Source organism: Alosa alosa, chromosome 24 (genome assembly GCF_017589495.1).
Source record: "Alosa alosa isolate M-15738 ecotype Scorff River chromosome 24, AALO_Geno_1.1, whole genome shotgun sequence".
Classification (NCBI taxonomy): Eukaryota; Metazoa; Chordata; class Actinopteri; order Clupeiformes; family Clupeidae; genus Alosa; species Alosa alosa.
In genome coordinates, this window is record NC_063212.1 from 12,187,168 (window position 1) to 12,199,300 (window position 12,133).

The following is a 12,133-nucleotide window of genomic DNA, read 5'->3' on the forward strand; positions in this document are numbered from 1 at the left end:
CCATTAATACTATGATATAGAATGTCATCTCTGGGAACCAACCTGTTTTGCCACCTAAAACTGGTCATGACTGCCCCATTGCTGTCTTCCTGGTTGGATGTGCCATTGACAACTGTTAATTGGTACATTCTACTATGGTGCACTTTTCGCAAGAAATGAGTCACACAGTGGTTGGCTGGCTAAGAGACTAGCAAACACTTGCCTTACAAGACCAATGTACTCACTGAGCTCCAAGGAGCAACCACAAACACCACAGGCTACTGTTCTAGTGTAGCATGTTTGTTTAAGAACAGTATGATTTTCTCTTCCTGTTCTTCTAGCTTCAACAACAAGAAATGCATTGTTTTTTCATGATAACATTCCACTGATAAAGTGCATTTTGTGAAAATGTCAACATCAATTCAATAAATGCAATAAAAAGGGGAGGGGAAATGTGGCGAGTCATTTTCTTTTTAACATTTTGCTATGCACCAACCCTGTTGGCCAAACCACCAATTCATACAAAGTAGGACTGAATGGGCCAGTTAATGTATGGAAGAGCCGACACACAGAAACCCCACACCACATTTCTTAAACAAACGCCTACCACTGGAACCCTTTAGGCTTTTCCAACACAAAGCTTCCACAGATAGAAATTCCAGAGTCATCTGACAGACTTTCTCTGTATCCCTCCTTCCCTCCCTCCCTCCCCCTCTTCCTCACTTCTGTCTCTCCCTCTATAAACAGTTTCCCTTGACTGTTGAGGGGAGTGTGAGAGCAAGCCCCAAGTCTAAACATGACATGAATCCAACCACATTCTTCACTCTGAGCCAAGAGTCCATGCCCACACAGGACTGCCACACGTTCAGGTGGCAAGGTAATGGAGGGAGAGAGAGCAGGGGACTCATAGAGAAAAAGACCCCCCACACACTTTTCCACATTTACTTAACATTAGTGGCTGATTTTTATTAGCATATTGCCACTGTTTATTTTGTATTCATATTTTTCACTACAAAGACCATTATTATAAGTTTGGTTTAAATCTTGAGTACCGTATGTTGTACTACTATTCAGGGACCACACTTCGCTCCTCCATCCTGACTATTTCGCCTAAGCACAGTCAAACCAACAACAACAGTGCGACGTTATTAACAGTAAAACAAACTGAGGCTCTATGGGAGTGTTAGAGAGCTACATGTAGCCTACAGTACATTCACATTGACTGGTCTTTCTTTTGAAATACTGACTTTAAAGTCAGAGAGATTAATTAACCTTTATGATTTATAACCGAGGTTACATGTAATGGCAAAACGGCATGTGTAATTGAAGTTAGTGTACAGTTCCTCTCCATCCTTGTGTTTTTTTAGGTGCTATATGCTTCAGCAACACACTGTGCTGCATGGTTATGTCAACAGAGCCCAAAATTAGATTGTGAAAGGGGAGGCCGATAGAGAGATCAGATGTCTGAGACATCTCCAATCTGTTTCATGATCAATTCAGGAAGCGCCCCCTCACAACATTTTCATAAGACATCCACAATCCATCAAGGAGAGGATTTAAGTGCAAAACTACAGCAGCATTACTAAATGCCATCTTAGAATGTTTTTGTGTGCTCTAGACCAGCGGTCCCCAACCGGTACCGGGCCGCAGGACATTCCTAACCGGGCCGTAGCCTACGACATGAGTTAAAAAAAAAATGCATGCAAACTAAACTAAATTTAATTCGCAATAATGTCACGTTTTTACATGGCATAGGCCTATATGCAGTTGTTTGATTGCACGAATGTTTGCATTTTGCAAGGTCTATTTTCTTACGTCTGTCTGTCCCGCCTTAAACACTTTTACATATTGCCTTCAGCGCTGCGCAGCCACAGGTCAGCTCACTTCACTTGATCAGTTCTTGGCGAACGGTAGTGTCACACGAAGTTAGCTAAACTGCTAAAATGAGCAACAAAAAACAAGCATCTTTAGCAGGTCACTGGCCAGAGTGTTTGAGTTGCGAGAGCCGCTGCAGAGATTTCTTACAGAAAAAAAGTCACCGTTAGCTGCACATTTTAGTGATGAGGACTGGGTGTCAAAACTTCGCTTACCTGTGTGACATATTATTCGGTTGCTTAATGACCTCAACCTGTCACTCCAGAGGAGAATGACGACTGTCTTTAAACTGGCAGATAAAGTCGCTGCATTTAAAGCCAAGCTTGATTTGTAGGGACGACGAGTGGACCGGGGTGTATTTGATATGTTCCAAAAAGTAGTGGGGGTTTTGGGAGAGACTGAGGCAGGGCCCTTTCTCCCGCAGCTGGTGCGCGATCACCTTGTTGCGCGATCACCTTGTTGCGCTCTCAAATGAGTTTGAGCTTTACTTCCCATCCTTCAAAGATCCACGGCAAACTAATGAGTGGGTCCGCAACCCATTTGTCAATATCCCGAATAGTCCTAACTTGTCAGCGCAGGAGGAAGAGCAGTTGATCGAAATTGCAAATGACGGTGGTCTTAAGAGTGTGTATAAGGAAACCTCTCTGGCGGGTTTTTGGATTCAAAACCAAAGCAAAATATCCCGAGATAGCCGTAAAAACGCTGAAAAACGTTTCCCACCACGTATCTATCGCGAGGCCGGTTTTCGCAATGACTGCAACTAGACAAATTGCGCAATCGACTGGACATTTCAAACACACTGAGGGTGTCACTGTCTTCCATCACCCCCAGATGGAAGCTTCTTGCTGCAGGGAAACAAGCAGGGCTCCCACTGATTATATTCGTAATGCACGTTTAGTTCCCATGTTTTGTTCCCATATTTTGTTAAGCATGTTCACACTTATAGATGTAGCTTCAAGTTGTTCAATATTCATAGTTCATATTGTTCAATTTTCACTTCTTCAAGTTCACGTTTTTCACAAGAGATCGTTACCTTCACTGTTCATACATAACTGGAGCTAGCTCTTTTCAAGTAATGCATGCACAACACATATGGAACTTGGAACCCCCAAACCCCCCCCCGCCGGTCCGTGAAAAAAAAATAGGAATCAAACTGGTCCATGGTACATAAAAGGTTGGGGACCCCTGCTCTAGACACTAAACAGTCACACAGTGTGTGTGTGTGTGGGTGTGGGTGTGTGTGTGTGTGTGGGTGTGTGTGGGTGTGTGTGTGGGTGTGCGCCCGCGCGCACAAGAGAGTGGGAAAGTGAGGGGTTAAATGAAGTCGGCCATTACAAAAGCAATAAAGCTTCCAATACTAACAAACGTCTCTCCCAGTATAGATAACACCTTTATCTCATTCTCTCTTAAAAGCATTACACAAGTCCATTCCGACGCATAAATGGGGGTCAAGGTAGTGGTCTCTGCAGATCGATGCACCTTTTTTTTTGCATTTCAACATGTCAGCCTCTCCCTACCACAAGACATGCCTCTTCAGTAACGTTGAAGGCGGCGGTCAGCTATCTTATCTAGGAAATTTGTCAGTCAATGTGACCGGAGCTCTTGCCCACGATTCCCCACACTATCACCTTTGTTTGGACACAGTGGTCTGTCAGCAGTGATGCACAATGACAGATTGGCGGAGGGCAAGTAAGAGAGGGATATTGCCTCATGACTATCCGGTTGTTAAGTCCGACGTCATAGCTTTTTCGTCTAAAAACGGATACTAGCACAGCCAACCTGTAAACTCAGTCATCACCTCTGTTTTAGTGAGGTTTAAAAAGAAAACAAATGCTTAACTCTAACAGAGTAATTAGTGCAGCTGTGCAGACAGACGATCTAAACCAAGGGCAACGTCAGCGAAAATAGGATTTTGTTGGATGCCAGCTAGCTTAGCCGTGCTTGTGGAACGTTGGTAAACCTCACTCCCCGACGCCTCAAGAGTGCTGCTGGCATGCGAGCCAGTAGCCTGGGCTATTGGCTCAATTGTTAGCGCGCTCGCCTCCCGATCCGAGGTGCTGCTGTTCGCGGGTTTGAGTCCAGGCGTGTGCAGGGCTGAATCGCGCAAGTTCAACACAACGCAGGTTACATTGGTGCTGTGACCCGGATTGGGAGTGAGGTTTAAGGGGGTGAGTGTAACGGATGCCAGCTAGCTTAGCTGTGCTTGTGGAACGTTGGTAAACCTCACTCCCCGACGCCTCAAGATTGCTGCTGGCATGCGAGCCAGTAGCCTGGGCTATTGGCTCAATTGTTAGCGCGCTCGCCTCCCGATCCGAGGTGCTGCTGTTCGCGGGTTTGAGTCCGGGCGTGTGCAGGGCTGAATCGCGCAGGTTCAACACAACGCAGGTTACATTAGGTTAAGGGAGCAAGTGAGTTGTAGAATGACAATTTACCTATTAGCTACTCCGAATAGCGGAAAAAAATGTTTCTTTTACAGTCTATGGGAAAAAACTGGACCTGGAAAAATAAATTTCTGGGCACATTATTGCATCACGACTTAACAACCGGATTCACGTACAGTCACCTGTGGCGACTTATCCAGAAGCAGGTAGCTGCTGGTCAATGTATGGGTTGATAGAATGAACTGAAAGCACATAGTGATCCACATCCACAGTTAGCCTTTGTGCTATAATCCTCTGACTCACATGGTGGTCAAAGAGTTGAGTGGAACATGCAATTCAGTTTCAATTCCTACTGGCTGAAAAAAAGGGGAATCGAAAGCCAGGGGACATCAGGTTTTAGCTGTTGTGGAAGAACTTCCTCAACATTCACTCAATGCTGGTGGTGGATGAGGATGACCGAATCCATTTTCCATGGGTTAAATTATGACAACTTTAAACATCCTCTAGAGTGAAATTACAGTCCTCTAGCATAAAATGTGCACTTTTTTAGCAACCCAGCAGCCTCTAAACTCAAGCTCTTCTGAATGGGTACTGGTAAGGGCAGCCCAGTAGTACAAAATCATTCACAAAATCATTAATAAAGCTTCATGCACACAGCAACTTTTGCCCAACCTTACCAAAGACAAGGCAAACCAAACGCAATTCATATTTGACTGCTGAGCTACAGTCCTCTTTACACTCTCTGCACAGAGGAAAACCTAACCAAACAGAACCTCTGACGGAGTGTAGAGGGTATATTGATCCTGCAAATTGGTGGACACTTTCGGTCCTTTTTGGTCTTCCTACCGCATCATCTGCCATTCAGAGATCTAACCCTAACTGAGGTACATCCCAAGTCAGACGGAACACCCCCGTTTTTCAGTGTGGTAGCTCCCACATGCTACCCCTACCCCATCCCATCCCCTTGCTCACCTGCTCTCTCCAGGTCCTTCTCGAGCTCGTCCTCGGCCGCCTGCGCGTCCTCGGCCTCAGTGGTGCACCGGTAGCCCTTCTTCTTGAGCGCATGGCAGATGAGCACCCCCAGCAGTCCCAGCAGGAAGAAGACAGGCACGAGGCCGAACGCTACGTACTCCGGACTGCTGCCCGAATCCTCTGCAGGCGTGCTGGCGTCCTCTGGGCTGCCCGCTGTAACAGATAAAGCGCGATGGACAACTATTCGTAAATGTGTCCGAAGAATTTCTGTCATTTATGTGAATATATACTGTACATACAATGTATGATCATGCATCAATACAATACAAGACTTTCCATACAAACATATTACAAAGGGTACTGACGTTTTGATCAAGCAGTGGAAGTTCAAATCGTTCTTCTGTTGTATACCTACTAAAATTTCACTCTCATAGCTACCCTAATGGTAGTGATGATGGCTGATGAGAGAGAGAGAGAGAGAGAAGAAAGAAAGAAAGAAAGAAAGAAAGAAAGAAAGAAAGAGAGAGAGTCTACACATATGGTGCTGAAAATGGCCAAGTGAAACAGCACTGCTCCCTGAGGAACACTATTATTGAGTTATAAATACAAACATGCGGTTAAAGCACTGGAGACTATCTCTGCACTGCAATTCCATAATGCCACTGCACCATAATACTTTGGTGATGCATGTCTGTGTAATGAATGACTGATTCACAAAGCTAGAGGAGAATAAAACCGTGACAGACACAGCGAGAGAGAGTACACAGAGCAAAGAAAGGGAGGGGGGGAAAAAGAGAAAAGAAAACAGTAGAGAGAGAGAGAGAGACAAAGAGGGAGAGAGAGAGAGAGAGAGAGAGAGAGAGAGAGGAGTGACTGTCTGACTGCAAGCAAGCGAGCAAGCGGGACTGCCAGCCAGCACAGCAGTCAGACGGTATCACTGTCGCAGTCACGGTCATCATAGTGCTGACTAAGGATGGCTGCTTCCCCCAGTAACTTTCCACTTCCCTCTATCCATACATCCCTCCCTCCTTTTGTCGCTCGCTCCATCTATCCATCCGTCAGTCACTTCACTCTGTAATTAAAAACTATTTCATCAACAACTCAAAACTGGAAAGGTGTATACATACATGCATGCTTACATAAATCAACATATCCTACCAATTAGATTACCAATATGCATTTGCACATTCACAAGCACATACAAATGTGCACACATGCACCATAAACTATGCAAAAGATATGTAAACACAGTACAAAAACACTTAAGCAAAAACAGGCCATGCATCTGTCTGCACTTGTCAGACAGGCCCCCAGTGTAGGACAAACAGAGACTACCACACACACCAGTGCAGAGCACCAGGCTTTAGTGCCCAGGGTCAGCTGGCGGGGAGACCGCTGTGTTCTCTGGGAAAATGACGCAGCTTGCCTGCTGGCCCTGGCCTCCATGCCCCAGCCTTCCACCGCTCCGGGCCTCCATGCACAGCCTCGGAGGTCCCCCCTCATCTGTTTCCCATCCAGCCCAAATCCCCTCCATTTCCTCTCTGTGGGAAGCCAGCCCCTTAGGGCTAGCCCTCTCACTCCATCCCACCACAACACCACCACTGTCAAAGAGCTCTTCTTTCTTTTTTGGGGGCCAAGCAGCAAAGCTGCGAAGTCCCATTGTCTTTCTACTGTACGTTTTCCTATTATTATTATTCCACCATTTAAGTCTATGGCAGCCCATAGAACCGTCCGGTAAAAAGTTCTGAAATTTGCCACACTGATTAACCACAGTCCCATGATTCATTTCACCAAGTTTCATGTCGGCACCTCAAGCGCTCTAGCGCCACCAACAGGCCAAAATTGGACATGTGTTCACGCACTTAACTTTTGACCCTATAGGGGGCGCTGCACTTAGCCAATTTGCATTTTGGCTTGAAACTGTTGATGTGTTTGGAATTAAAACTTACTAGTGGTGTCTGTTAATACTGTAGGGGGTCTTAAGGCCGACAAATGCCAACCTATGATGGCAGCCAGATTGATTAGTGACATCTTGGATTTTGTCGGAAACACAAAAACATTTTCACAGGTCATACATTTGATCCGATCTTCACCAAAATTGGCACAGACCATCTTCAGACAATGCCTTATCAGTGCATTACTTTCTGGAGCAATTGACAAAATCATTTGCCCGTCACAGCCAAAAGGTGGCGAAGCCGCCAGCAAAATAGGCCTCATCTCAACCAATCTTTGGTTGTTTGACATGAAACTTGCTGTGACTGCTTATAGCTATATGTCTGATGTAACAACATCGAGTTGCCATGACAACTCCAGCTTGGCTGCTTGGCCCCTCGTTGCTGCTTTCAGTTATATTTAATATCTATTGTTGCCGTTATTTTGTTGTTGATGATAGCACTTCCTAAAACACTTGGATTCTTCCTATAGCACTTGGAATTTAACATCTCTCCTGTGTATATTAGAAAATTATTTCTCTCTCTCCCTCATTTTTATTCTGTCTCTGTCCATCTGCCACTCTCTGGCTCCCACATCTCTCTCCCATTCTGTGGTGCTCTGCCCCCCACCTGTCTTATCAGTTGCTGTTGTAACTGTACAGCTCACCAAGTCTTGTTAAATATGTATGCACAGACTCTTAAGAGCTCTCGCTCACGTGCACACTCACTTACAAAGCAAAGCCACACAACGTGCACACTCACTTACACAGCAAAGACACACACACACACACGTAGCACTCTGGACTTGTAACCGGAGGGTTGCCGGTTCGAACCCCGACCACTAGGCCACGGCTGAAGTGCCCTTGAGCAAGGCACCTAACCCCTCACTGCTCCCCGAGCGCCGCTGTCGTTGCAGGCAGCTCACTGCGCCGGGATTAGTGTGTGCTTCACCTCACTGTGTGCTGAGTGTGTTTCACTAATTCACGGATTGGGATAAATGCAGAGACCAAATTTCCCTCACGGGATCAAAAGAGTATATATACTATACTATACAATACACTCACACACACACACACACGACTTTCCCATGGAATCATCTGGTCTGGTTGGGAGGTCGTGTTTGCGATGTGCTGCAGTATGACAAGGTCAAAAGGTCAGAAGCTCAGAATGCTGCAGCAGAGCTATGCAGCGGCCCAGCCCGACTGTTTTCATTCTCTCCACCGCGCGCAGCATTCCTAAAAAAATTAAATCAAACAGGCCCGCCTCAAGCTGACAAAGAGACCATTGTCCACTGTGTCTGTGGCATTGTGTGTCTAATATGTAGAATGAACACACACACACACACACACACACACACACACAAAATACACTTTGGCCTGTGTCTGTGCATGGGTGTGTACAAAAGACAGAAAAATTTATTAGCGTTTTCTACTGCTTTCATTTACTTAGTGTCTAAGCACACTGCACCAATGGGCATACTAGAGAGACATGACATGACAGAGTTTGAGGGAAAGTGACAGAGGGAAAGGGAGAGAGAGAGCAAGAGAGAGAGAGAGAGAGAGAGAGAGAGAGAGAGAGAGAGAGAGAGAGAGAGAGAGAGAGAGAGAGAGAGAGAGAGAGAGAGAGAAGATGAAGAGATAAACAGAGACAGAAAAGACGAGGAGAGAAACAAACAGGGAGCGAAGCAGCGACCATGAAAGATCAAACAATAAGACAACAGGTAACGTGAACCACCTTTGGTCACTCCCCCAGTTGTTGCCGTGACGTGTGTGCCTGTGTTGCCCTACCTTTACATTTCTCATTAACCTGCCCTGCTCTGCTGTCTCCACACAGGTGTCTCCACTGACAGGTATGCTAGCATGCTTGTGAGTAATCACATCCAAAGGAACAATTAGAGAGAAGCCTTACATAAACACTAACCATTACATAAATACTAAATAGCCTACTATATGACAGGTGGAGGTGGGAGTAAAGAGACAAAACAAGACCAGGAATGAGAGACGAAAAAGGAAAGACAAGGCGTTTTAGACTTTGTTTGTATTCAAAGAAACTTCCCTTTCTAGGTTTCTAGGACATGAGTCAAGAGATACGCATACAAGCGACGCCAGAATGCACTTAGAGACAATAGATAAGACGTCAGGTTACCAAAGAAAAACATACAACCGTCAAGTCATTTGTAATAAAACATACTAAAAAGGGAGCCTCTTCTGAATGTATGAGTGTCACTGTGTTGTGTCAAGTCCTACATCTCATCTCAGACATTAACACTCATTTATCTGACATTTAATGCCCTTTTCCAAATGCCATACGGATGCATTCAAGACAGAATGAAATGTTTTAACAAGAAAACTTGCTTGGAATCACATTGTGGGGATCCGTTTTCTCTTCCTACATTCTTTTGAGGCTCAAAGACTACATCCAGTCAACACTGAATGAAATCCTGGCCAAGAGAACTTCCACTTATATCTCATTGTATTAGTCTCTCTATTCTCCTCTCATTTCTGGACAGGGTAATAGAATCTCTGTAGAAACCTCCTGACCTGACCTCTGCAATATGACAGAACAAGAAACCAAATACAGTAGGTCCACTGAAAAAAAGCTCTGCAAGAGATACATAGCCTTTAATTACTACTCCTCACAAACTCTGAGGGAGTGGTATTAGCTGCTTTATCAGCTACTAACAGATGCTCATGCCTCGAAGCCAGGCTTGGTAAAAAAATAAATATACGTATGTCAATACGTATGTGTTTGCGTGTGTATGAGGTCGAACTTTAGGCCAAAGATAGGCATCAGGCCTTCCCTCAACTCACGCACGCACACACCACATTCCTTTTCGTCTGTACGTATATGAATCTTCACATTAACTGATACAACTTCCTCTGGCCTTCTGTTAAGTCCCTAGAGTCCACACTAGAGTAAGCAACAGTATGCAGCTCACGTTGGAGCGCGTGTGGGTTTTCCCTAAAAAGCTTATGCTGGATGGCACTCGCTAATGAAATGAGCCCGCGGATGCAGTTTTTGGCTCGTGCAGACAACAGCTGCGCGGGTGTTTGAGAGGAGAGAGGACGAGAGGTCACTATCGAAAGATGTCACATGTTCAGAGACAAGGACAAGTCCAACCTTAAATCTGTAAACACATGAATGACGTATAGCTGGAACCAAGAGACTAAGGTAAACAGTTTAGAGATTTCAGGATTTTGGATAGTATGGTTCTTTACGCACGGGATAACTATTCCTCAGAATTAGGGCAGACATGCATGAACTCCAAAAGGATCTAAATACATGTAGGAGCATGACTGCACATGTAACATTTACCCGAAATACAGCTATACCCATACATATATCCTACGTCATCCTTTGCAGGGTTGTGTCTACACTATCTACTTGGGATATGGGTTTTGTTTAGAGAAGGGAAACGTTAGACTCTGGTCTGGAAGTACAGGTATTCAACTGTAATTAGCCTACACAGACTAAAGTATGTGGTTTAGCCTACTATAAGCCAAAGCAAGTGATGCACTTAATTGAACCTCAACAATAAAAATCATACGACTGTTCTCAATAATGCCATCACGCAGTTGTGGCCAACATCCACCGATAGACCAACGCGAAGCTGCACTGAACTCAATTACTACCGAACTGGTAGATCCCTGTATTCCACAAAATAACCTGAGTGTGGTTGGGGTCGAAAACAGACTTTCTCGGTGACATTCGTAGTCTACATGGGGTAAGGGCATGGTCACGGTAATTTTGTCAAACTGGTCAACTGACAGTCCCCTATCCAACTACGCCACAATATGTAAACTCCACAGTATTTGAAACGAGTTGCGGTCGTTTGACACCAGCCTATTCCATCTTAAGGGCGTGTATAAACCATTTGAAAGACAGTTGCGCCCTTCAAACACTATCTGCAGTGGTTTGAATATTTTTTTTATATCAAACGTGATTTGCACTCACGCGTTATACCGCTCGTAATTCCTGAATCCCCCATCAGCCTCGCGGATGCTGGGCGAGGATATGGTCAGCTACTGGGGAGCTCTGCTCAGTCGGACGGTCTTGTGTCGGATATCTTGGGACTTGCTCTCCCTCGGACCGTTGTTACTCAGTATTTCCTCATTCTTACCAAAGCAATCAGGAACATCCCACTTTTAAAGCTGCAGTTTGCCTTGAAAGTTGCAGGAGGCCCACGCCCCTAACTGAGGATAATCCAGCGCAGAGTGAACACTTGAGAGATAAACTAATAATTGCCTTATATCTGGCCACGTTGTTTCAAAACCTTGCTTTCACCCCTGTCAATAACCTTCGTTCCCAGTAGTTGGCGGCATTTTCGATATGGCTGCAGTGCGCCGGAATATAGACGACAAACAAAAAACTGACTGACAGACTGCATTTTGGGTAATGGTGTTTTTAGAGAATACCAACAATTTTTGGATAATTGTCATACATCTTCAATTTGCTCCTTACAGCTGTAAAGAGTGTTTCAGCGCTTCTGACTGGACCCAGTCAATTACAGAACTCTATGATTATTTATTACACTAAACAAACATGTAATTTTTTTAATAAGATAATTTAATGTGTCCAATGCTCAATCAAATAACTTATGCGTTGTAACTAGAAAGGTTCACAGATGCAGGCCTAATAGTTTCTTTAAAATATCACTCCGATTTGAAAGTAGTAGCCTTATATTTGTCATTTGCGTATCATTGCATGCAGAGGCGGACAGAGTATACAGCTTCATTACTTGAGTAAAAGTACAGATACCCTTTGCTAAATTTTACTCAAGTACAAGTAAAAGTACAACAGTCAGATGTCTACTTAAGTAAAAGTACTGAAGTACTTGTTTTTAAAAGTACTTCAGTATCAAGAGTACAAGAGTAGCCTACATTTTCTAAATATTGCATTACTACTGCCACAGTGCTTACATTTATGTACAGAAACGTCATATATGGAGTTATGAAAAATGTTAATGTTAATACCTTGGAGAATGTAAAATGAATT

At 44.5% G+C, this 12,133-nt stretch overlaps 1 protein-coding gene across 2 annotated transcripts in view; it reads right to left on the reverse strand.

The window, feature by feature from the left end:
• The window catches only part of rell1 (RELT like 1), a 48,392-nt gene extending 36,916 nt beyond the window's left edge, over nt 1-11,476 (reverse strand). The window contains exons 1-2 of one of the 2 annotated variants that reach the window (XM_048235891.1): nt 11,093-11,469; nt 5,208-5,420 (exon numbers count right to left, since the gene is read on the reverse strand). In XM_048235891.1, the coding sequence (XP_048091848.1) occupies nt 5,208-5,420; nt 11,093-11,126 (247 nt within the window). In that variant the 5' untranslated portion in view covers nt 11,127-11,469. Of the gene's footprint in view, nt 1-5,207; nt 5,421-11,092 lie in introns of both variants that reach the window. The other variant, XM_048235892.1, reaches the window with a different exon arrangement.
• Nucleotides 11,477-12,133: the final 657 nt, after the last annotated feature.